The following is a 25,026-nucleotide window of genomic DNA, read 5'->3' as shown; positions in this document are numbered from 1 at the left end:
CAATTCTCATTTAAATGGTTTTGTGAGCCTCATGTGAAAACAAGAGAAGAAACATTAGGAAGGCTCATAAGAAATCTGTTCTGGCAATCTTACGTTAATCCTTTATCAAAGCATGGGTAGATTTCTTTGTATTTATTAAACCAAGGTACCTAAATGGTGTTACTTTATTGAGAATGTTTTTAACCTTCTTTAAGTTATTCTAAATTTTATTTGGTTTTAAGTGAGAAGACACATAATGTTGAATTAATGTACTGTAGCTTTAAATTCAACCAGTTTGGTGCCTTTCTCTTTTATAAAAGATGCTCACAGCTTGAGAAGAGAGGCAGATACTGTTTGTGATCTCCATTCTCAAACTTCATTTGCATTAGCAGCTATCCCAAACCACACACATGCACACGCACACGGGTATTTGTTTGGCAGACGCTTTCTGTTTATTCAGCACGGAGTCCTCCCAGGCTCTCAGATATAGAAAGCTCTAAGAATTGGTGCAGCAGACAGAACCGGAACTGTACGTAGGCCGAGGTGGGCACTGCGGAGGATTGGCTATGCGGGATGTTGATGTGGTGCGGCTGTACCTGCCTGTTCTGTGAAAGGCCCTTTTCTGAGTCTGTGAAGGTGAGAGGCCCAGGGAGAAGCTTCATTTCGGCTGGCTCTTTGGTGGGGGAATGAATTCCCAGTGGTAGCTGTCCTCATTTACAGCGTTATTCTCGGAAACCAAGTACGTGCAGCCGTGACAGACTATGCCACAGCTCCTCTGCAGCTTGGAAACTGGGACAAATGGAAAGAGCTTATAGCCAAAAGAGGTTGTGATTTGTTTTCACGATCCAAGCTTGTTCTGGCAGTGCACAAATGAAGGATGAGCTTTGTGGCAAGCAAAATCAGCAGACTGCCTGACAGGGGGTTTTGGTAAGGTAAATGTGTTGCTTGTGTTTTGTTTTTGTTTTTTTCTTGTTTTTGTTTGCTTGTTTGTTTTACTTTCCTATATCAGCTACATAGAATTGTGTCTGCAATAATTAAAACATTTTGCAGATTCACATTTGATTGAAAGGGATGGCTAAGGGAACCAGAAAGGAAAACATTATTTCTGGTCATTCAATTGTGACCTTCAGAGATAATTATCACGTTTTCTCAGATATCCGTAAACAGGCAGAAGCCAAGAATTTATAGAGCCAAGAATGCTAACAGATAATCTTTCCCTTCTTTGAACAGTCATATTTACACCCTTCCTCCACCCTACTTTTCCTCCCCTTCCCCACCCCTCCCCCTCACACCAGCTTTTTCCTATGGCCTGAAGTGGAAAAGAAAAAATAAAGGCTTTCTGCTTTAACTGAGTTGTCACTGGAACAGTAATAGGCTGAGAATATAAGTATGGAGGTAGAGGAAGGCAGGATGAGGAGTCTGCTGTTTTCATAGCTGTGTGTTGGCGAGCATTTGTCTTGGATTCATCATCATTGCAGATCAGTACCAAGTGGATGTTAGTGCTGTATCTTTTTCTGTACTGTGATTTAATCCCTTTTATATGTTCTTCTTTGTTTACTAGACCCAGTTTTATCATTATGAAGCCTTTTTCTGTTACTATTAATACATATTAGCTTATATTAGAGTAAGAAAGTAGCCCTGAAATATTTATGGACCCCAAAATATATAAAGACATTTTCTCTTTAAATCTAGGTTTTGTTTTCAGCACCTTCTGGAGTCTTGATTTTGGAATTTTTACAAGTTAAAGAAATGGGCAACATTAGATCTGTGAAATCTTACCAGAATTGCCTTGCTCTAATCTGCTTTAAGTTGGATCCTGTTTCTTATGTTTTGCTAAGCAAGAAGGTTTACTTTTCCTCATGCTAATAAATAAGTTAGGCAAGTATTGCTGAAAGATATGGTACCTTTAATTGGCCTGCCTCAGATCTTGTTCTCGGGCCCCTCGTCTCACTGGTAGAGAGAGCCAAACTTCCTAGATGTTTAGAATGGGCATTGAAGAGATCCTGTGCCCTGACTTTTTGCTGACTCATTGGTTATGTAAGCCTTGTAACCACAACTGTCCATATACTCCATTAGGATACTGGGCAGGTAGTCCCCTTCCTGACTACTCACCTTTTCCTATCTTAGCATCCTTTTGCTCCTTCGTTAACCTTTTTTTTAATATAATATATTGATTTTTTCACAGAGATGAAGGGAGAGGGCGAGGGATACAGAGTTAGAAACATCCATGAGAGAGAAACATCGATTCAGCTGCCTCTTGCACGCTCCCTACTGGGGATGTGCCCACAACCCAGGTACATGACCTTGACCGGAATCGAACCTGGGACCCTTCAGTCCGCAGTCCGACGCTCTATCTGCTGAGCCAAACTGGTTAGGGCTCCTTAACCTTTTTTGTTAATACTTTCACCAAGTGAATTCTTAAGCAGTAGACAAACAAATCCTTTTCTTTTGTCTTTACTTGAATTGCCATGTTAACTGTGTATTTTCATCTTGAGTATTGATAAAATTCCAAATTCTGTATTCTCTTGACTCGTGTAACATATAAGTATAGTAATAGTAATAATAGTATAGTAGTATTAGTATAGTAATAATATACTAGTATAGTAATAATACTTTTCTAGTATAGTAATAATACTTTTCTTCATTTATGACCTGGTTAAAGTAACAACTTCTTTTTCTATCTTTGAGAGCTCAGTTCAAATGCCCCTGTTCAAAGAATTCTTCTATGATCTCCCAATTGTTAACATAAGAAACATTCAAACCTGTGAAGAATTTTTGTGAGTTTATTTGAGCCAAACTGTTGACAATTGCCAGAAAGCAGAATCTCAACGGATTGAGATAATGCTCTGGAGAATGGCAGTTTTGCACCTTGTTTTATACATTACAGTCAAAAGAGAGAGATGTAAGTGGGTTACATGAAATCTATTGGTGATAGATTAGGGAGGTGGGAGAAAGCAAAGCGGGGAGGGGCGGGGAGTGGGGGGGCGGGTAGGATTGGATAAAATGATAGACACATACTTCCTTTACTTAGGTGTGTACAGGACAGTTAATGGTCAACAGTGAACTCAATAACAATGAGGGGATTTGTGATACTTTGAGGGATCCAGATAAAGGGAAATTACTTTGTTAATCAGGCATGTTATCCTAGATACAAAAAGACAAAAGGATAGGCTTAGTTAATGTGAAAATTGACCTTTGTTATGGAAAAATACTGCCTTAGGACATAACTATCCACCATAAACTGCTTTTAGTTTAAAAAAAGTTTTAATTTCAGACCATCCTTTGTGCTTACTTTAGGTCTCTAAATTTGCAAGGCTGCCATGCAGGCCTTCCTTGAGCTAGTCAGGTTAGCTGTTAGCATGTGGCCCCTATTTGTCCACACAATCTAAAGTAGATTTCCCTTCTTTACTTTATTCCTTTTCTCACATCACTTTGTTCTTTTTCTTCATACCACTTTTCAGCAATTTTTATTATTTGATTATTGGTTTTTCTGTCTCTACCACTTTTTCGCCCTCAGCCCTAAGCATTGTGAAAACTGAGACTTTGTTTTGTTCATCAGTATATACCCAAGCACCTAGCAAAATAACTGGCTGAGAGTTGAAGAAAGAACAAGTACACAGTATTGCATGTGCAAAGGCCCCATGGTGAGAAGAAACAGGATGAACCAAACAGGCTAAAAAAGGCCAGTGTGATCAGAATAGGGGGAGCATGCTCTAAGATGAAGCTAGAGAGAGATCCAGAGCCTAATCACGTAGGACTGACTTAATAGACCCTGTTCAAATTCTTGTTCTTAATATTTGAAGAGTTGTGGGAAGCTACTAAAAGAATTTAAGCATTGGGTGATTTAGGACTGCTTTTGTTTTTTTAATATATTTTTATTGATTTCAGAGAGGAAGGGAGAGAGAGAAAATGAGAAAGAGAGAGAGAGAGAGAGAAACATCAGTGATGAGAGAGAATCATTGATCGGCTGCCTCCTGCAGACCCCACACTGGGGATTGAGCCCACAACCCAGGCATGTGCCCTTGACCAGAATCGAACCTGGGACCCTTCAGTCCGCAGGCTGACACTCTTATCCACTGAGCCACACCAGCCAGGGCTAGGACTGCTTTTTTAAACAAATTCTCCGGCTTAACTGAGAGCCTAAGTGAATGCAGATAGATTGATTATTCAGAGTGAGTGATCCAGGAGAGAGATGACAAGGTGGTGGCAGTAGAAATAAATAGAAATAGATGGAGAGTATTACATAGGACTAGAGGCCCAGTGGATGAAAATTCATGCACTGGAAGGGGGCCATCCCTCAGCCCAACCTGCCCCCTCTCACAGTCCGGGAGCCCTCAAGGGCGGGAGGCGACCCAGCGATCAGGGGAAGGTGACGCCCCCATCACAACTCTGCTGCTGCCACTGCCGGCAGAGCAAGCCTTGGCCGGCCCTTGTTACCTGCGCCTCGGGCCCGCCCTGGGCGGCTGGGGGGTTGAGGGGACTGGGGGACTCAAGAGGCAGGCACCCTGGCAGGGCTGAGGGGACTGGGCGCCGCCATCTTTGAGGGCGGGGAAGTCAATTAGCATATTCCCTCTTTATTAGATAGCATGGAATTAGGAAACTGAAATAGATTGGATTTGATAGAGGTAGAAAGCATATGTCAAGATTGGTTCCTGGGCTTTGGTTTGGTTTGGACTTGTGTAACCTGATGGATAATGATGCTTTTCCTGAGATACAGAATGCTTTAAGAGAACCAGTGTTAGAGGAGAATCGTGGTGTTGATTTGCATATATAGATTTTGATATAGTCAAGTAAGTCTAGATTCAAAGCAGATTATATAACTCTTACCATTGGGAAGCATTCAGTGATATCCTTGGAATAAAATCCAAAACAGTAGTTTAGACCTACCTTCAGAGCTCATCTCCCACCGAAGGCTCTCCTCTGCCGTACTTTTACAGCCTCATGAACCATTCAGTTACCATGAAGGTGTTATTACATTTCATCTTCCAGACCTTTCCTCATACTAGGCTGTCAACCTGAAATGCCTTTTCTTCTCTTTTTAGGTTCATTTCTTCCTTCAAGGTTCATTTCATTTGTTACTTCCTCCAAGAAGCATTTTCTGTTCCTTTTCCCTTTAAAAAAAATGTTTTTATTGATTTGAGAGAGAGAGGAAGGGAGAGATATATAGAGATACAATGATGAGAGAGAAACATTGATCAGCTGCCTTCCACATACCTCCTACTGGGGATCGAGCCCGCAACCCGGCCAGATGCCCTGACTGGGAATTGAATCATGACCTCCTGGTTCATGGGTCAACACTCAACCACTGAGCCACACCAGCTGGGCTGTGTTTTGGGTTTTCTTAATTAAAAATATGTTTTTACTGATTTTTAGAGAGAAAGAGAGAGACATCGATGTGAGAGAGAAACATTGATTGGTTGCCTTTCGTTAGCACCCCAACCAGGAATCAAACCCAAAACCTTGGTATATGCCCTGACTGGAAACCAAACCGGCAACCTTTCGGTGCAAGGGACAACAGTCAACCAACTGAGCCATACCGGCCAGGGCTGGAAACATTAGTTTTAGAAAACTATTATAATATTAGTTTTTATTCTATCAGAAACCAAAAATTTGTTTTTGCCACACCTCCCACTAACCTGTCAAGCACTTATCTGATGGTGGGGAAGGAGCAGGGAGCTGGTCTTGTTTTAATGGAACCCGAGTGGGAATCGAACTGGTGGTTTCTTGGTTCATGGGCCAACGCTCAATCACCAAGCCACACTGGCCAGGCTCAACTTAAATTCTTTATGCTTCAGTTTTCTTAGCTATAAAATAGAAATGATAATAATACCCATGCTGTAGTATTGTTGTAAGAATTAAATAATTTAGTAAACATACAAAGAATTTAGAACAGTGTCTGGCACATAGTAAGTACTATACTATATATATTAGCACCTATGAATTATTAATGTTGTTGTTAACTGGATAGGGTATGTGAGAGAAAGAGGAATCAAAGATGACTCCAAGGCTTTTGATCTGAGCATGGGAATCAGTGGAATAGCCATTAGCTGACATGGGAAAGACTGCACAAAGAGCAGGTTTGGGGATATCAGGAACTCAGTTTTGCACATAGTAATTTTTAAAAAAATATGTTTTCATTGATTTTAGAGAGGAAGGGAGAGGGAGAAAGAGAAACATTGATCGGCTGCCTCCTGTGTATTCCCTGAACCAGTGATCAAACCTGCAACCTGGGTATGTGGCCTGACCAGGAATCGACCAGCAACCTTTCAGTGCATGGGATGACACTCAGCCAACTAAGCCACACCCGCCAGGGCTGTACATAGGAAATTTGAAATGACTGTTAGGCATATATTAGTATGTAGAGATATTGAGTAGATAGTTAGATATCTGAGTTTAGAATTAAGGGAAGTATGGGTTGGAGGTATACATTTGGAAGTTATTAGCAAATAAATTATATTTAAGACCATTTTAAGAGGAAGGATCAGTTACACCCTAAAATGAGATTGGGAATGTATAGTTTGGACAGGTCCTTCTTAAAGCCTCTATTCTTCAAAAGCTACCTGACAAGCCTAACAATAGCTAGTTTAGAGAGAGCCAGATTATCACAGACCCCACGGAGCATTCCAAATTCTTTCATTGCATTAGAATTTTATTTTATTAAAATTACTTGAAATAAATACGATTAACTGAGTCTTAGAAATCTTTTGTCTCAATGAGACTTGTGTCATAAAAGTATTTGTAGGAAATTAACTTGGAAAGGGGAACTCAGTGGTTTTACCAATTGGCTTATCTGCATATGGATTTTTTATGTTTATTTAATCCTCATCCGAGGATATGCTTTTCATTGACTCTAGAGCAGCCGTGGGCAAACTATGGCCCGTGGGCCGGATCCAGCCCATTTGAAATGAATAAAACTATTGAAAAAAAAGACCGTACCCTTTTATGTAATGATGTTTACTTTGAATTTATATTAGTTCACACAAACACTCCATCCATGCTTTTGTTCCGGTCCTCCGATCCAGTTTAAGAACCCATTGTGGCCCTCGAGTCAAAAAGTTTGCCCACCCCTGCTCTAGAGAGAGAAAGGTTGTGGGAAAGGGGAAGAGAGAGAGAAATATCAATGTGAGAAACATTGATCGATTGCCTCCAGTATGCACCCTGACCAGATTAAACCCACAAACCTGGGTATGTACCCTGACCAGGAATTGAACCCGAGACCCTTCTGCGCACAGGATGATGTTCCACCCAACTGAGCCACATTGGCCAGCGCACTTCATATGTATTTTTAAATCCTTAGCAGTGAAAACATTTCTGTGTTACCTTCTTTTACTGGTGAACATTTACTCAGAAAATAGAGACTAATTTTAGCATTAGCAGGGATGTATGCTTCAAACTATCATTTTCCATTTTTTTAAGCATTTTTATTGATTTCAGAGAAGACGAGAGAGGGAGAGAGAGATAGAAACATCAATGATGAGAATCATTGATTGGCCATCTCCTTCACGCCCCCTATTGGGGATCAAGCCTGCAACCCAGGCATGTGCCCTTCATCAGAATCAAACCCAGGACCTTTCAGTTTGCAGGCCGATGTTCTATCCACTGAGCCAAACCAGCTAGGACTCATTCTTCATTGTGAAGTCATGTTTTTTGAATAATCCATAGCCTGAGTCACTATTTTTTGCAAACAAAAGTTAAAATCTTAACATTAGAAGGAAACTTGGATCATCTATCTGTTCCAACCATCAATCAGTGTATACTCTATGAAATTCTTTTTAAAAATATATATATTTTATTGATTTTTTACAGAGAGGAAGGGAGAGAGAGAGTTAGAAACATTTATGAGAGAGAAACATCGATCAGCTACCTCCTGCACATTCCCTACTGGGGATGTGCCCGCAACCAAGATACATGCCCTTGACCGGAATCAAACCTGGGGCCCTTGAGTCTTCTGACTGACGCTCTATCCACTGAGCCAAATCCAGTTAGGGCAGTCTATGAAATTCTTAACATGCAGAGGTGAAAGTATGCACTTGAATACTCCAGTAGCATGCAGAAACTGTTATCTCCTTATTTCAGTATATGTCACTTATTTTTTCTTTTAGTATCAGGGAGAGATCTTTCTCTTAAAAATCTGTTACTCATCTATAAAATAAATTTTCTTAAGTGGGTGACCTCTCAGTTTCCTTCCTATAAGCTCAGAGAATCTGTGCTTGTAAAAATAATACTAAACCATAACAAAGCATCTTATTGTCTACTTACACGATCACTACTAGGATTGCAGGCTCCTAAAGAGCTTTTTTTTTTTTTGCAGGGGGCGGGGGAGGGAGTACCTCAATTGTTTAATGTAGGCCATGTCCATAGGAGGCATTGTGCAAAGTGTTAAAAGAACAATAAATCATCTGGCCAGGCTCACATGTATCCATTAAGTCCAATCATCAGGTCTAAAGAATATCTGGCAGTGGTAATTCTCAATGATGTCTTTCACATAAGCCAGGAAATCAGTCCTCCGGTGACAAAGCAATTCTGAACAGTAGCTCTAGATCCCATAATGGATATTTTGCAGTTGGGTTGGAGCAGGGTGGGCTAGATAGGATGTTAATAATCTAAACTGATATTCAACCCAGTCAGGAGTTTTTATTCAGCAGCCTTGGAAGGATGGGTATCATCTATTGGAAGCTATTTTTCTTGCAAAAATTCTGACATTTGTTCCATTCATGGTAACATAGACTCAGTGCTGCCTGGCATATGAGATCTAGAAGGATCATGCTAAGATGCTGGTGAGCATTTATATTAAACAGAAATTCACTGTGTGTCTTTGTACAAGGTATTATGCGAGCTTCTTGGGGTCCAAAGATAAATGTGGCATGACCCCGCCCTCAGGAACTGTCAGTGAAGGCAAGACACCCAAACAGTCATTTCAATGTAATATGATAAGAACAGTGATAGAAATGTATATACAGATATATGGGAATATAAAGGAAAAGTCATTAATCCAGCTGGGAGAGAGGTTTTCAGGAAAGACTTCCTAGAAAAGGTTACACCTGAACTGGGTCTTGAAGGATGAATAGTAGTGAGCTAGAAAAGGGAAGGAGAGCAAGCCCTGGACTGGCTGAGGCAACTGTATGTGCAAAAGCCTGGAGGTGTAAAACAGCATGCCACATCATTCCGAAGAACCAAATGATAGTTGTGACTCTTAGCATATATGGATTTAAATTTAAGGTTTCCATTATTCCTAAGTAATCCATGATAGGGCTTTGTTTTGTGTGTGTGTTTGGTGTTTTGTTTTGTTTTTTGTCATTTTGCTTTAGCTACAAAGCTGGTGAGCAAACCCCACCAGAATTCACATTTGAACAAGCATGTCCTCTACTCATTATCACATATTCAATATCACCCATGAAACGATTTTAAAACTTTGTTTTTTATGAAGATAAACCTGAACCTGGAATATGCTGGTGGTGGGAAAAAGAGTAGGGCCTACCTGGCCAGCGTGGCTCAGTGGTTGAGTGTCGACCTATGAACCAGGAGGTCGCAGTTCAATTCCTGGCCAGGGCACATGCCCAGGTTGTGGCTCGTGAGAAAAAGCTTTTTGTCTGTGAACTAGTGGAACTTAGTCCATTTTTATTTCCTACTACACCCACTTGAGATCTCTCTATTCCACAGCACAGCAAACTAAATATCAGTCAGAATTGTACATGAAAGAATTGCTCAATAGAGTGAGAAGGGAAGGGACCAGCCGGGTCTGGGTCTCACACAATTTCGAGGTGTACACTGGTGGGCAGAGACTTGACTCTGGGTCCTGCAGCATGCTCCAGACTCTGACAGGAGGAAGATTTTCATATACATTTTACTAATTTTCTTTCATCTCTGACACTTCTATTATAGAGAAAGGGCAAATAGCAATATTAAAATATTTCCTCTAATCAGTTCCCTTTTAATGTGCACAGATTTCGTGCACTGGGCCACTAGTACTCTATAAAGCATAGATAAGATGACTTCGGCATACTAAAGTAGGGGCTGTCATCTTTTGAAGATAGTAATGTCAAGTCAGAGATTTCTGAATCTTTTCTAGTTACAAATTTGGATTTTAAATAATGAACCAGGTAAGGAATAGAAAAGATAACTGCTTGAATGCTTACCATGTTTGGCAGGCATGATCTGATTTAACACACATTTAACATCTTTTCAGATAATTTCCTGAGACAATGTTAACTCCATTGTGTAGATGACAAAACTTAAGACTCAAAGAGAACAAGTAGGTAGACCAAAGAATACAGCTAGTAAGGAGGCATGAAGCCAGATTTGAACTTAGGTCCTTTTGCTCTTGTCCTTGCTTTTTGTACAATATTGCCTTTAACATGATTGTTCTCAAAGCCAGGTGTTGCCATGTTCTGACACTTTCATTCACTTAAAGAAAATAGATATATTTTTAATATGTTTGCAAATGAAAATTGCAAGCCATTATAAAGCTTATCTAATACTCTGTCCTAGATGACTCTACTCTGCCTCTGATTAATTGGTGTTTTGAGGTGTCTATTTAAATGTTGTCTTGGGCTGTTTTCTGATAATTCATTTAGATCAATTAATAGATAATTTAAGCCTTGCAAATGAATTCTCAATAGTAAGAGACAAACTGCAAACAAAGCAGTAGTGTCTGCTTGTTATAGCAACAATTAGATAGCTTTGTAGCCCTGACTGGTTTGGCTCAGTGGATAGAGCATCAGCCTGTGGACTGAAGAGTCCCAGGTTCGATTCCGGTCAAGGGCATACAAAAAAAATAGCTTTGTAGCACATTGCCTAGCTTATAAGTAGTCAATATATAATATGTTTTGTCAAGATATAATATATTTAACTGACTGAATTTTGGTCCTAGATTTTTTTCTTTCTTTTTCCTTTTTAAAAAAATATATATTTTATTGATTTTTTACAGAGAGGAAGGGAGAGGGATAGAGAGTCAGAAACATCGATGAGAGAGAAACATGGATCAGCTGCCTCCTGCACACCCCCTACTGGGGATGTGCCTGCAACCAAGATACATGCCCTTGACTGGAATCGAACCTGGGACCCTTCAGTCCGTAGGCTCTATCCACTGAGCCAAACCAGTTAGGGACCTAGATTTTTTTCTATACAAATTAATTCTAACCTCCACCATAAATGTCTTTTGACTTGCTACGTTGATGGATATGATCAGGATATCAGGGCAGCCCTATTGAGTAGGTAATACTGCTATTGCTGCTGTTGTCAAACTGCCTTGTGGTAAGGTAGTAGGAGGCATCTCAACAGTCAGTTCATCTGTAAATTAGTGATAAAAATTCTATTTTTTTTGGGGGGGTTGTTGTGAGGACTGGAAGATAAGCTAACTAAGTGCCTAGCCATAAGACCAACTATTCAGAAACGTGACTGTTATTTTACTATAGTGTTGAATTACATTATTCCTTTGGCTTAGACTCTCTACATATATATCCCTTGTTTTGCCTGAAATGTAAAAAATTTAGGAAGGAAGTATATTCTGGAATCTTTTAATATTTGAATTTTTAAAAAAACCCAATTAAATGATATAAAAGTAATACCCAGTAATAGCAGTTACTCTGTGCCTGGTACTGTTTTGAACACTGTTATATTTATTGACTCATTTTATCCCTACAGCAGTTTTCTGCAATGGGCATTAATATTATCCCCATTCATTTTACAGTTGATGAATTTTACAGTTGATGTAATGAATCCAGATGGAAAAACCTGCTTTGGGAAGGGAATCTTAGCATATTCACCTTAAGAATATTCACAGTAGCCTATCTGAATTAAGTTTGGTAGATACGAAGGATCCAAGCAGGAGCCTATTAGCTAGATTCCCCTAAATCCCATTGTTTCTGGGTTGCCTAGCAGGAACTTGGCCATGAGTGTGTTTTACTCTTTCTTTGCTACCTGTGAATTGCCTATCTCCTCTTCAAAATCCCAGACCCATGCCCCCTTTTCTCCTTTGTCCATATAGTATGTAAGTCTCTACAGCCCAGTGTGTTTTGGAACTCATTATTATGACACCCCTGATATACGTAATAATAAACCTTGGACTTTTTCTCCTCTTAATCTGTCTCTGTTAAATTTTATTACTAGCTTATAAGCTTTATAAGCTAGAACTTAGGTGGGAGGAAAATTACTTTTTTAGCTTAGCCCCCACAATATGGATAACCTAATATGCTAGCAAAGGCTGTTGGAAAAAAGAATCACTTTTCAGTTGATGTCTTCATAACTCATGGCTAAGTCAGGCACTTCCAGTGCTAAGTATTTGTATTTCTAAGGGCTTTGTTCATAGCTGACCTATAATTCTACAATTCAGTATATCTTCCTCTTTCCTCCTCCACTCCTGCCCCCCCTGTCCTCTGCTATCTTCCCCTCCACTCCCTTTTGCTTCCAATTTCTCACTTCTCTCTCTCCTTCCTTTATGAGGATAGTGCCTGCCAAAATTGGGAGTAGTTGGTGAGTAATCCAGTGACTCATGGTTTCAGGTATTAAAACTATCTTCCTGCTGAAGCTGTGGGTTAGTTTTCTTTGGAAGCTGAGGACTGGATTCTGTCAGCTGAGCTCTTGCAGGGGAGCCATGCACTGGAAGGACATAGCCCAGGTAGGAAAGAAGTCAGATTAAAGCCTGGTTTATTTCTTTAGTTACTGTGTAGAGAAAACAACTCACATCTAACTGATCATTTGTAAATAATTATATTAAAAGTTTGTTGGTGTTTTTTGTTTTGTTTGGTTGTGTGTGTTTTTTCCAGTTCTAAAGATTCTAGTCTCAAAGCCATCTTTTCACCAGTATAGTCAATTTTTATCCTACCAGAGTAATAGTTAAACTTGATTTCCATATCTGTATTTCCTTAGACAACAGATTACATATAAGTTGATATTCAAATTAATAACAACAACCTAAGAAAACTAAACCATGCCTACTCTGGTAGTCTTGGATCAAATTATATTTCGTATTTGCTTCCCTTTTATATTGTGGTGGATTTTGAGTTATTAAACATAAACATAAGGGTCATATTGTTATCTTTTATCAGTGGAAGAGGGGTTCTTGGGGTACCGCTGGAGTAAACATTTCCAGAGGCCCTCACAAGAGGGTGAGATATGATAGAAAGCTTTATTTCCTTGGAATTATACCCCTTGGTTTCCAAAGTCCCATTTCTCTTAGTTCAGCCATAGAAGAAGTATAGCTGGGGTTTCAGTAAAGCTAGAATCAAAGCCAGCATCTAGAGTTTCCTTTCCATGTTGGAGCCAGGCTAGCTATAGTCCATTAGTCCATGGTGTATGGGGTCCACATGGCCGTGGACCATGTGGGGGAATGCAGGGGAGCAGGAACAAAAGAGCCCCATAAGCCCAGAGCCACACGAGTCCCAAGGAGCCAAGAGCACAAGAGAGCAAGTTTCTTTGTTCAGGGAATTGAGTATCCAAATTTTGCTTGCAGTTGCCACCCCTATTCTGGCCAACCATCTCTGTCCCCAGGTGTGATTGACAGTCAAGTGTCTTCCCTATGTCATCCCAACTTTACTGGGCATGCGACTATCTTCCTTTTGGCCAATCCCCTCCCCCCAGTGTTTTATGGGGAACATACCTATAATACCTGGCCTTCCCTTCGCTCCTTTCCTATTCTATATAATAAAAGGCTAATATGCAAATCAACCAAACGGTAGAACAACTGGTCACTATGATGCACACTGACCACCAGGGGGCAGACGCCCAACACAGGTGCTGCCCCCTGGTGGTCAGTGTGCTCCCACAGGGGGAGCACCACTCAGCCAGAAGACGGGCTCACGGCTCTGCGGCAGCGCTAAGGACCCCTTGGGGGATGTCCGCTGAGGGGTCCCAGACTGGGAAAGGGCGCAGGCTATACTGAGGGGACTCCCACCCCCCCCTCACCCGCACACCCCCCCCCCCCCCAGTGCACTGGGCCTCTAGTTTTAGTAACTAGTTAATTACAATGGTATCAATATTACATATTGTAATTATGGCATCTGAAATCCCATTCAGAAAGAAAAATCACACAGTGGGAACCCTGTACATCCTAAGAGAGTGAACCTAAGGCACTGAAGAGTTGAAACTCTTGGCAACTTGACTATCTGGAACTTTCACTCATCTTCCCTTCTGCTGCCTTCCTCTGGTCTTTTCACTGCTAGTTAGCATGTACTTAAAAGATGAATAGGGCAGATGGAGGAAGCCATACCAAACAGTTACTGTAAAAAAAAAAAGAAGAAGAAGAAATAAAAAGGAAAAACAAAAAACAAAATAGTTATTGTACTAGTCCCTAACTATTCTTTATGGTGTTTTTTTGTTTTTGTTTTTTTTTATTAGTGGAGTATATAATGTCATTTTATTATTCATTTTGATTTTAAATTATATTTTGATTTTATTTAAAGGCGCGATATTTCTTTTGTGTTCATCTAGAAAGAAAATATTGTTTTATTCACATCAATAGTAATATATTGAATTCATTCATGAACTCAGTGTGTTTTAGAGTTAGAGATCAGCATAAATTCTGTTCAGACGGCAAACTGAGGAGATACAACCAAAATGAAAAAAAGAGAATGCATGTCTGGACTGGCAAGTTAATTATTAGCATTTTATGAACATTTCAGAATTGGTATATTATTGTCATCACAAAAATGTAATTCAACCTTTTTTTATACAGTTCTTTCTGGCAAATTGCTGATGATGACAAATTAGGGATGGGAAGCAAGGAAAAGGGTGTGCTCTTAAGTCTCTGAGATGGTAAATTTGTAATTTGACGTGCTTATTGGGAATTTTTATTACCTAGAGTGGTTATTTAATTATGTATTTCTGTTATTGTTCAATAGAGAATAGTTTCTAAAACCTTTCTGCATAGACCCTACTCTAATTCAGCACTACAAGCCATATCAATTGGCACCTTGTTAAAAGACTTTTTTCTCCTGAGTTAGATAAACTAACCTATCCCCTGCTTTGGCTAAGAGTTTTGAAGTATGATAGTTTAAGTTTTCATATCTAAGCAGCATGTCTTTTTCTTTAGCTCTTTTTAATGGTTGCTTACCTGTATGAAAGGATAGTCATTGTGTGTGTTTTGGAGACTCTTGCCTAATAAAAATTGTTTCCTGGTTAGAACTCATAGAATTTGGCCTCTAAAAGGTCTGAACTTAGTCATTGACTTTTTAAATTACTTACCTTACTGTCTCTGTCTCTAATGTTCACATAATGTTGCCCAAGTTTATCACAGTTGCTTGTGTTTTGGAATTTTAACTCTCAAGAGTGTACACATTCATTCTTACCACTTTCAGCAGTACCTTCTCAATCTTACCTGCACCTGTCTCCAGCTACCAATAAGTGTCACTATTAGAATGGAAAGAATGATTCCATTGCCCATGACATGATTTAGACCCAAAAATCATGGGCCCACTGTGATAAAAATTGGATTTTTATATCTAGCCAGTAAAATACTTGTTCTCACCAACGTTTTCAGATGAGCGTAATCTTAGAACATGGGTTGGAATTACAGTGATGTCTGAATACTAAAATGATTTTTATATAATTAAATTGAACTGCAGATGTACCTTGTTTTACATAGATACGCTTGTAAGCAAAAGTATGTGTGAAGAATGTAAATTAATTTATGCTTTAAACCCACTAAGGAGCTTTGTTATTTCAAGATATACCATACTAAATCCTCTAACAAAGGAAAAATACCCCAGTTTACATCTTGTGTAAATCCTCATATATCTGTCTTGCTTAAAGCAAAGTATAATTGATTGGCCTATTGATTCTGGAAAAGTAGTCTTCTTTTGGGGTCTTTTTAACATCTACCTTTTGCTTTGATGCTAGATCGAGCGGTTGGAAGTAAGCAGCCTCGCCCAGACTTCCAGTGCAGTGGCCTCCAGCACTGATGGCAGCATCCACACAGACTCTGTGGATGGAACACCAGACCCTCAGCGTACAAAGGCTGCTATTGCTCACCTGCAGCAGAAGATCCTGAAGCTCACAGAACAAATCAAGATTGCACAAACAGCCCGGGATGACAACGTTGCTGAGTACTTGAAGCTTGCCAACAGCGCAGATAAGCAGCAGGCTGCCCGCATCAAGCAGGTCTTTGAGAAGAAGAACCAGAAATCTGCCCAAACCATCCTCCAGCTACAAAAGAAGCTTGAGCACTACCACAGGAAGCTCCGAGAAGTGGAACAGAATGGGATCCCCCGGCAGCCAAAGGATGTCTTCAGGGACATGCATCAGGGTTTGAAAGATGTGGGAGCGAAGGTGACTGGCTTCAGTGAAGGTGTGGTAGACAGTGTCAAAGGTGGACTTTCCAGCTTCTCCCAGGCAACTCATTCAGCAGCAGGGGCAGTAGTCTCAAAGCCCAGAGAGATTGCTTCATTAATTCGGAATAAATTTGGCAGTGCAGACAACATCCCTAACCTGAAGGACTCTTTAGAAGAAGGGCAGGTAGATGATGGGAAGGCTTTGGGAGTGATTTCAAACTTTCAGTCGAGCCCAAAATATGGTAGTGAAGAAGATTGTTCTAGTGCCACTTCAGGCTCTGTAGGAGCCAATAGCACCACTGGAGGCATCGCTATAGGAGCATCTAGCTCCAAAACAAACACTCTGGACATGCAGAGCTCAGGGTTTGATGCACTATTACATGAGATCCAGGAGATCCGGGAAACCCAGGCCAGGCTAGAGGAATCCTTTGAGACCCTCAAGGAACATTATCAGAGGGACTATTCATTAATAATGCAGGCCTTGCAGGAAGAGCGATATAGGTAAGTTCTATGGAATTACAATCCGAAATTACTTATGTTTGGGGTTCCCTTTGCTTTGGCTATTGTGGGCGGGGGCTGGCTTTTAAAGATCTTTAGTAGAGTGTCTTTTTCTGTAATGTCCAGAGCACTTTAGATATGTAATATGATGTCTGCATGAGTTCCTATCATAGAATGCAAATGACAGGCATGACAAAATTAAGTAACTCCCAAGGTTACACACCATGAAGCATTGTAGTTGAGAGGTGATGATTACTGTAGCTCTCCAGTCTTCCATTCTAGGTTAAGACTTTCAAATGAAGCCCAAGGTTTCTGAGGCATTTCACCTATTTGTAATTACAGAATCACAAGTCATTGCAGCCTGTATGTATACTACATTAAATTCAAAAGATTTGTTATAACCCCCAACTCTGTATAAATCAAAGACATAGCCTGTCCAAAATGTAATGAACCTGTAGTTATTGGGCTTTAAGCACATTTATCTAGGCAGTTGGTGTAGAAAGATTAGACTGGAAATAAATCCAGATAAGCATGTCTGTTACCTTTACTATGAATTGGCAAACATTTGAATGGGAGTGAACTTCAACATGTGAAATGGTTCTGCAATAGTTAGAGAATTCTCAAAGGGGTAAATGCTTTTAGTTATAATCTGTGCTAAAGGTAGAAGCTAATAGCTTTTTTGTTTCATATTACACTGTATATTCATATTAGACCATTCTTAGTTATCTTCAAATGTGTGTCTTTTCCTCTTGTTTCCATCACATGCAGATAGAAAATAATGTCCACCATGTAGTACTTAATCAGATCTAAACTTTGTCAACCAGAGACAAACCACCTCATTGATACAGATTAAGGGCTAATCTCATGGGAGCCACAGGTTGGGTTAGGCCTTGAAAGATGTGAGTTCTGGTTTTGTTCCAGTTTCTAATGAGAGGGAATCCTCAGTAATTTTACTATCTCAAGGGTTGAACAGGCAATCTTTTAAGGTCCCTTTCACCTTTTTTTTTTTAAAGTGATTTTTTTAAAGTTTGTTTTTGTGAGATAATCTCAGGGCCTGAATAAATTATTCATGTGAATCAGTAAGATGAGTGAAGAGTTGCAGCAGCAAACTCTTTCACATGGTGAAAATGCTAATCAGTAATTCAGTTCTGTCTGTTATCTTCACTCTTCCATCCTTTAATTCAAACTTAAGACTGTGAGAAAAGAAAAGAAGTGTGGGAAAGAGAAAGGAAGTTCTAAAAGCAAAAACATTACCATTCTTAATTCGTTGTTTTATATAGTCTTTAATATACTTAGAAGACAATATCTAAAGTGGTGAGCAATCTAACAGATATTCAAGTAGACTCAAAATAAAGCACCTGGTCCTTTGTACTATATTATATTTAAGTCTTACATTCAAATTCTTGTTCTGCCACTTACTAATCTTGAAAATTGGGCAAGTTTCTTAACGTTCCTAAGTTCTGGTTTCCACATCTCTAACACAGGAAAAATAATAGTCGTTCAAAGGTTACTGTGACATTTAAATGAAATAATTTATGTAAAGCACATAGCTTGGTGCCTGGCCCAGTAAGTACTTTGTTGATGTTAAGTAGCAGCTGCTGCTGCTGCTTTTTAAATATGCCCCTTTGAGCCATGGAGACCTGGGTGTTCCATAGTTGCTCAAAAAACCAACTGCCTGCTTTGACCCTTTTATTTTAAATGGATAGCAAAACATTCCAGTTTTTAAATTCTTCCAGAGTTTAAAAATTCATATAGAGTTGTTATGTCTTCAGATCAGATGTAGGCCAATGTGAGAAAGTCAGAGAGGAAAAACAGGTCTCCCAAGATCCACCTTTGTATCCATTTAAAGTAATTCAGAGACAGGATAGAACTTTAGCTCCATCCCCAGTCTACTTCCTTCCTAGACAAAAAGCCAAGCCTCCAGGAGAGTAGAAATAGAAATTAGAAGAGAGAGACTCCTGCAGGCTTGTCTTTTTGTCTGGGAAGGAAGTAGCCTAGGGATGAACTCAAGGAATACTTTTCTAACCAAGAACCATTAATGTGTACATGACTGCTCTAGATGCATTTCTGGTTATTTTCAATGCTTTCGTTTATTTTACTAACTAGAGGCCCAGTGCACAAAATTCATGGACTCAGGGGTCCTTCAGCCCAGCCTGCTCACTCTTGCAGTCTGGGAGCACTTGGGGGATGTCCAACTGACAGTTTAGGCCGCTCGCCAGCTGTGAGCCCGACTTCTGGCTGAGTGGCGCTCCCCCTGCGGGAGCACACTAACCACCAGAGGGCAGCTCCTGCGTAGAGCATCTGCCCTCTGGTGGTCAGTGCAAGTCATAGCAACCAGTCGTTCCGCCGTTCAGTCAATTTGCATATTAGCCTTTTATTATATAGGACTAGAGGCCCAATGCATGAAATTCATGTGAGAGTAGGCCTTCCTTCCCCCGGCTGCCGGCACCGGCTTCCCTCTGGCCACCGGCAGGCACCTGGGACCTGGGCTTCCCTTGCAGCCCCGGCTACATCCCGAAGGATGTCAGTCTAATTAGCATATTCCACTTTTATTATTATAGATTATCACAGTTGACAGGAGGACGGTCATACACAGAATTGCTGCTTGTTATTTTAAGTGATAGGGGAGGAGGACGCTATCACTAACAGCATTTGCTAAACTCCTGTGATTCAAATAATGCTAGGTGCTTTACATATATTTGCTAATCCTCACAATAGCCCTGCAAGTGGATTGTATTATCCTTATTTTACAGATAAGGAAATTGGCCCCAGTGGGGTTTTAAAATTTGCCAAAGGTAGGTCACTTGGTAAGTAGTAAAGCCAGGAATCAAACCCAGTTTTATCTGATTCCAAAGCCAGTGTTTTTTTCATATCAGGCCAGTTGTTTTGTTTTCCAAGCTTAAACCTAAAACCTCTATGATTGAAAGACTACTTTTATAGTCTAGCTCTAAGAAACCTAGACGTCATTGGCAATGGATATTAGACCTTTTCTAGGTTTCACTAAAAGTCGAGTCACTATTTTTAACATATTTTGGAAAATTCTGTGAATGCATAAGCTCTGGAAAGTTTTCTCAAGCTAATACAACAGTGTAGATATGTACTAGAGGAATATATAAACTTTATATAATATATATATATATTATAAAGAAACCCTCATCCCCATCTTTATTTCCCCTTTTCAGAGTTCCTTCTCAGTAATGTTACTTATTGTGCTTCCCATTGCTCTCTACCTCAGTGACAGTGCCAAGTCAGGATTCTTGCTCAAGGTCATCTACTTACTCTGGAAAAATCAGAAGCATTAAGGATCCTGTAGAGTACAGTTTCCTTCTCTCTCTCTCTCTCTCTCTCTCTCTCTCTAGCCATGTAATTGTGTCATGACTGAATAGTACTTTAGCCACCCACATGCACTTAGTCCTGGAAGCCATTGTAGCAGAGCTTGGATCTAAACTCCACCCCAACTTTTGACTAGTAGTTTAGAATTTGAGCTTTGCATCGGGCACTCAGATATGAGTGAGACTATTTTTGGAAAGGTAGGAGACAAGGTTTAGACAGGTTTTTAGTGATGGGATCTGTACTGACTTCATATTCTTCTTGTCTTGCTAGTAGTCTTTTCATCCCATTTAAGTATTATTGTAGATCTGTTAGTAGCAATAGAGTATTCACTTAGTACTTCAGAGATAAAAGGAGCCCTTAGATATCTAGTTTAATCTTGTTCTACAAATGAGTACAGTGAGACCTAGAAAGATAAAGTGACTTTTGCCAGGTCACACAGTAAAATGGTTTAATTAATATTTAATTTGCTGTTTAAAAACTGGAGAACCAGTCCTATTTTCATAGTGAGTATAATATATTAATGAGTTACTGTAGGAAAAAATTCAGCTGTGGCAAAATGCATTGTAAACAGGAGAGAACTAGGAAAACAGTTTTACAGGTTCCTTTTGTAGTTTTTCCCTAGGAGATCTGGCCCAGAATCCTACCCATCTACTGCCTGTTTAAAGCAATATCATGTAGGGCAGGGATGTTGATGAAAGCTTCTATTTTAAGGGGATTATTGTGCTTTAGAAATTGGCTTCTGAAATTATATTAAGCCCAGAATATTTTAAATTGCACTGAGTCATAAGAGCAAAAATACAGAAGGAAGCAGTCACCATTAGCAGTCATCACTTGCAGTAGAACAGTCAGTAACTAGGCTAACCCAATTAGGTACAGGCCATTGAAGTTCTAACTAAACAAATTGTTGCTTAAATATAATTTTACTTAAAATAAAGTAATTATCACTGGACATAAGACAGATATAGCTATGTTAGCCCCTTTATTTCTGGTTTTAGCCCTGTTTGTCATCTAGCAAATTGATCAGAGAATCTCCAGAAGATATGTAGACTAGGTTTGGCCAACAAATTTGAAATAGAAACAGAAAATATTGGATCAAATTAGCTCTTTGTTTCTAAGAGAAAAAAGCCCAATTAGGAGATGCTCTTAGGAAGGATAAGACCTTTCATAAAAGAAATTTACAGATGAGCTCCTCCCAGTTTAGCCACTAAAAAGGTAATGGAGGAAAAATGGGAAGGAAGGTTAGAGTAGGGAAGGAAGGGAGAGGAGATAAATTACTTCATTAATAAATTAAGGTTGGAGGAAGACCTTATGTAACTCATTTAAGCCTCAGTTTCCTCTGTAAAAACAAGATGATGATATCTATTGTACATGTTGTTGAGATTATTAAATGAGATATGGTCTGGGGTGTACCAGGATGTTAGAAAGCTGTCATTACCAAGTCTGAATTACCCAGAAAGCCCTTCTAGCTTTTATTTATTCCCTATATACTTTAGGCATCTGCTGTCTCTTGTCTTTAAGACAATGCACTGCCCTAAAAGTTTGGGGGGCTAGTAGTCCATGGGGACTGATTCTGTACTTTTTCCTTTCCTTTTTCTAAAATTTATTTACTAGAGGCCCGGTACACAAATTCGTGCACTGGTGGGGTCCCTCAGCCTGGCCTGCGCCCTCTCCCAATCCGGGACCCCTTGGAGGATGTTGGAGAGCCGGTTTCAGCCTGATCCCCGCAGGCCAGGCCGAGGGACCTGTGCTTAGACTTTTATATATATAGACTAGAGGCCCGGTGCACAGATTCGTGCACTGGTGGGGTCCCTTGGCCTGGCCTGCGGGGATCAGGCTGAAACCTGCAGGCCAGGCTGAGGGACTGCACTTAGGCTTTTATATATATAGACTAGAGGCCTGGTACACAGATTCATGCACCAGTGGGGTCCCTCAGCCTGGCCTGCACCCTCTCGCAATCCAGGACCCCTCAGGAGATGTCGGAGAGCCAATCCCCGCAGGCCAGGCCAAGGGACCCCACCGGTGCACGAATCTGTTCACTGGGCCTCTAGTATGCATATAAGATCTTTGGTTAATCTCTTCCCACCCCCCAACCCCCCTTCCGAGATTCATCAGTCTGTTCCATGTTTCCATGCCTGTGGTTTCTGTTCCTGCGTTGAGCGTCTGCCCCCCTGGTGGTCAGTGCATGTCATAGCTACCGGATGGTTGACCGGTTGCTTAAGCTTTAATACATATAGACTAGAGGCCCGGTGCACGGATTCGTGCACCGGTGGGGTCCCTTGGCCTGACCTGCAGGGATCGGGCTGCAACCGGCTCTCCGACATCCCCTGAGTGGTCCCTATTGCGAGAGGGTGCAGGCCAGGCCAAGGGACCCCACTGGTGCACGATCGGAGCCGGGGAGGGACCATGGGAGGGCTCCAGGGCATGTCCAGCCCATCTCACCCAGTCCCAATCGGCCAGATCCCAGCAATAAGCTAACCTACCAGTCGGAGTGTCTGCTCCCTGGTGGTCAGTGTGCATCATAACAACTGGTCAAACAGTCGTACACTTAGCATGTTAGGCTTTTATTATATAGGACTAGAGGCCTGGTGCACGAAATATGTGCACGGGTAGGGTCCCTAGGCCTGGCCGGTGATCAAGGCCTATTGGGGCCTTCCGGCTGCCAGCCAGGGCCTTCCTTCCCCGACTGTTGGCTGCCGACCAGGGCCTTCCTCATTCTGTACCACCCTCCTGGTGGTCAGCGCACGTCATAGTGAGTGGTCGAACTCCCGGTTAAACTCCCGAGGGGACACTTTGCAACTTTGCATATTAGCCATATATATATGTCTTACCTAATAATAGACAAACATGGTAATTGACCATACCTTTGCTATGCCTCCCATTGGCTAATCAGTGAGATATGCAAAATAACCGCCAACAAAGATGGCGGCCAGAAGCCACAGAGCTGGAGCGAGCAGGAGGCTTGCTTGCTCCAGTGATGGAGGAAGCCAAGGTTCCCCGCCTGCCGCGGCCCGGCTCTGAGCTCTGAAAGCAACAAAGTTTCAATTATAGAAGCTAAACAAACCCCAGATACCTGCTTTCAGCTGGCCGTGGCCACAGAGCTGGAGCGAGCAGGAGGCTTTCCCTCCCACCCACCCTGGCCAGCTCTGAGCTCCACTCAGGCAACAAAGTTTCAATTATAGAAGGTAAATAAACCCCAGATACCTGCTTTCAGCCAGCCATGGCCACGGAGCTGGAGCCTTGGGTTGCCCCTGGTGATGGAGGAAGCCAAGCCCTGGCCAGCTCTGAGCTCCACTCCAGGTTACAAAGTTTCAATTATAGAAGGTAAATAAATCCCAGAAAAAAAAAAGAAAGAAAGGAGAGGCTGGGAGCTTTAGTCGCCGGGGAGGCTTGGCCAGCCTGAAAACGGCCCTCAGCCCCTCACCCAGACTGGCTAGGCACCCCAGTGGGGACCCCCACCCTAACGGGAGTGTGGCCAGCCTGAAAACAGCCATCAGCCCCTCACCCAGGCTAGCCAAACCTCCATGGGGTGAGGGTCCCCACGGGGTGGGGGGGGGGCTTGACCAGCCTGCAAACAGCTATCAGCCCCTCACGCAGGCTGGCCAGGCACCCCAGTGGGGACCCCCACCCTGAAGGGCAAACCAGCCGGCCCCCACCCATGCATCAGGCCTCTATCCTATATAATAAAAGGGTAATATGCAAACTGACCCTAACAGCAGAAAGACTGGGAATGACTGGTCACTATGACACACACTGACCACCAGGGGGCAGACTCTCAATGCAGGAGCTGCCCCCTGGTGGTCAGTGCGCTCCCACAGGGGGAGCTCTGCTCAGCCACAAGCCAGGCGGATGGCTGCCAGTACAGCGGTGGTGGTGGGAGCCTCTCCCACCTCCTCAGCAGCACTAAGGATGTCAGACTGCAACTTAGGCCTGCTCCCCGCTGGCAAGTGGACATCCCCCGAGGGCTCCCAGGCTGCCAGAGGGATGTCTGATTGCCAGCTTAGGCCCAATACCCGGGGAGTGGGCCTAAGCCAGCAGGTGGTCATCTCCCAAGGGGTCCCAGACTGTGAGAGGGCACAGGCCAGGCTGGGGGACCCCTCCTCCCCCCACCCCCCCCCCAAGTGCACAAATTTTTGTGCATCAGGCCTCTAGTATATGTATATGTGTGTGTATGTGTGTGTGTGTGTGTGTGTGTGTGTGTATGACACTATTACAGATGCCCCCCCATTTTCCCTCCTTTGCCTACCTCCACTCAGCCCCCACCCACCCCTCCCTCTGGCCCTCACCACACCATTGTTTGTATTCATGGGCCATGCATATATATTCTTTGGCTAATCTCTTCTTTTTCAACTGAAGACTAGTTCAGTGTTTCTGAGCCTCTTTTCAGTCTTCAACACAAATGAGGTAACAAAAGTTAAGAAGGCAAAATCCACTTTTTGCGATTCTGCCAAGAATGTATTCAAGCTCCCACCACATGTCATATCCCCTACTCCAACTATGTCTCTTTATTGTGGTCAAATACTAGCAGAAGCTACATCAGATCCCTGGCAAACATTTGGAAAATAATGCAGTAGTTTGCTCCCATAGTTGCCTATCTGTGTCAGTCCTGGGACCTAGTTCTTCCTGTTTCTCTCAAATACCTACTCTACAAGATTCTTCAGCCATCCTGTCCTAGTGACCTATTGCCCAACTAGGGAAGTGCCACTGGCTCCAAACTTTTGAGCCACACCTAAAGACTGATGCATTAGGTGAAGCATTCCCAACCTGTACCCTCACCCAGTTTCTCATTCTCAGGAATTTGACCCAAAAGAGCCCTGGCTTATCTTTGATCTAGGAAGGTGACTACTGTGTTGATTAATCCAGTGGATGAAACACTTTTCCAAGATCAGTATTCATTTATGAATTGTTCACCAACAACAAAACATATTGAAATGTCTATGTTCCCTTTGAGTTG

General features: G+C 41.6%; 1 protein-coding gene across 5 annotated transcripts in view; it reads left to right on the top strand.

Annotated features, from left to right (window-relative positions):
• TMCC1 (transmembrane and coiled-coil domain family 1) overlaps positions 1-25,026 on the top strand; it is a 164,027-nt gene that overhangs the window by 123,581 nt on the left and 15,420 nt on the right. For 2 of the 5 annotated variants that reach the window (XM_081105661.1, XM_081105665.1), the window contains one exon: positions 15,814-16,745. In XM_081105661.1, the coding sequence (XP_080961787.1) occupies positions 15,814-16,745 (932 nt within the window). Of the gene's footprint in view, positions 1-291; positions 912-15,813; positions 16,746-25,026 lie in introns of those variants that run through there. The other 3 variants (XM_081105663.1, XM_081105662.1, XM_081105664.1) reach the window with 3 other exon arrangements.

Source organism: Myotis nattereri, assembly GCF_964212035.1.
Source record: "Myotis nattereri genome assembly, chromosome: 14".
Classification (NCBI taxonomy): Eukaryota; Metazoa; Chordata; class Mammalia; order Chiroptera; family Vespertilionidae; genus Myotis; species Myotis nattereri.
This window is presented reverse-complemented; position numbering and strand designations above follow the sequence as displayed.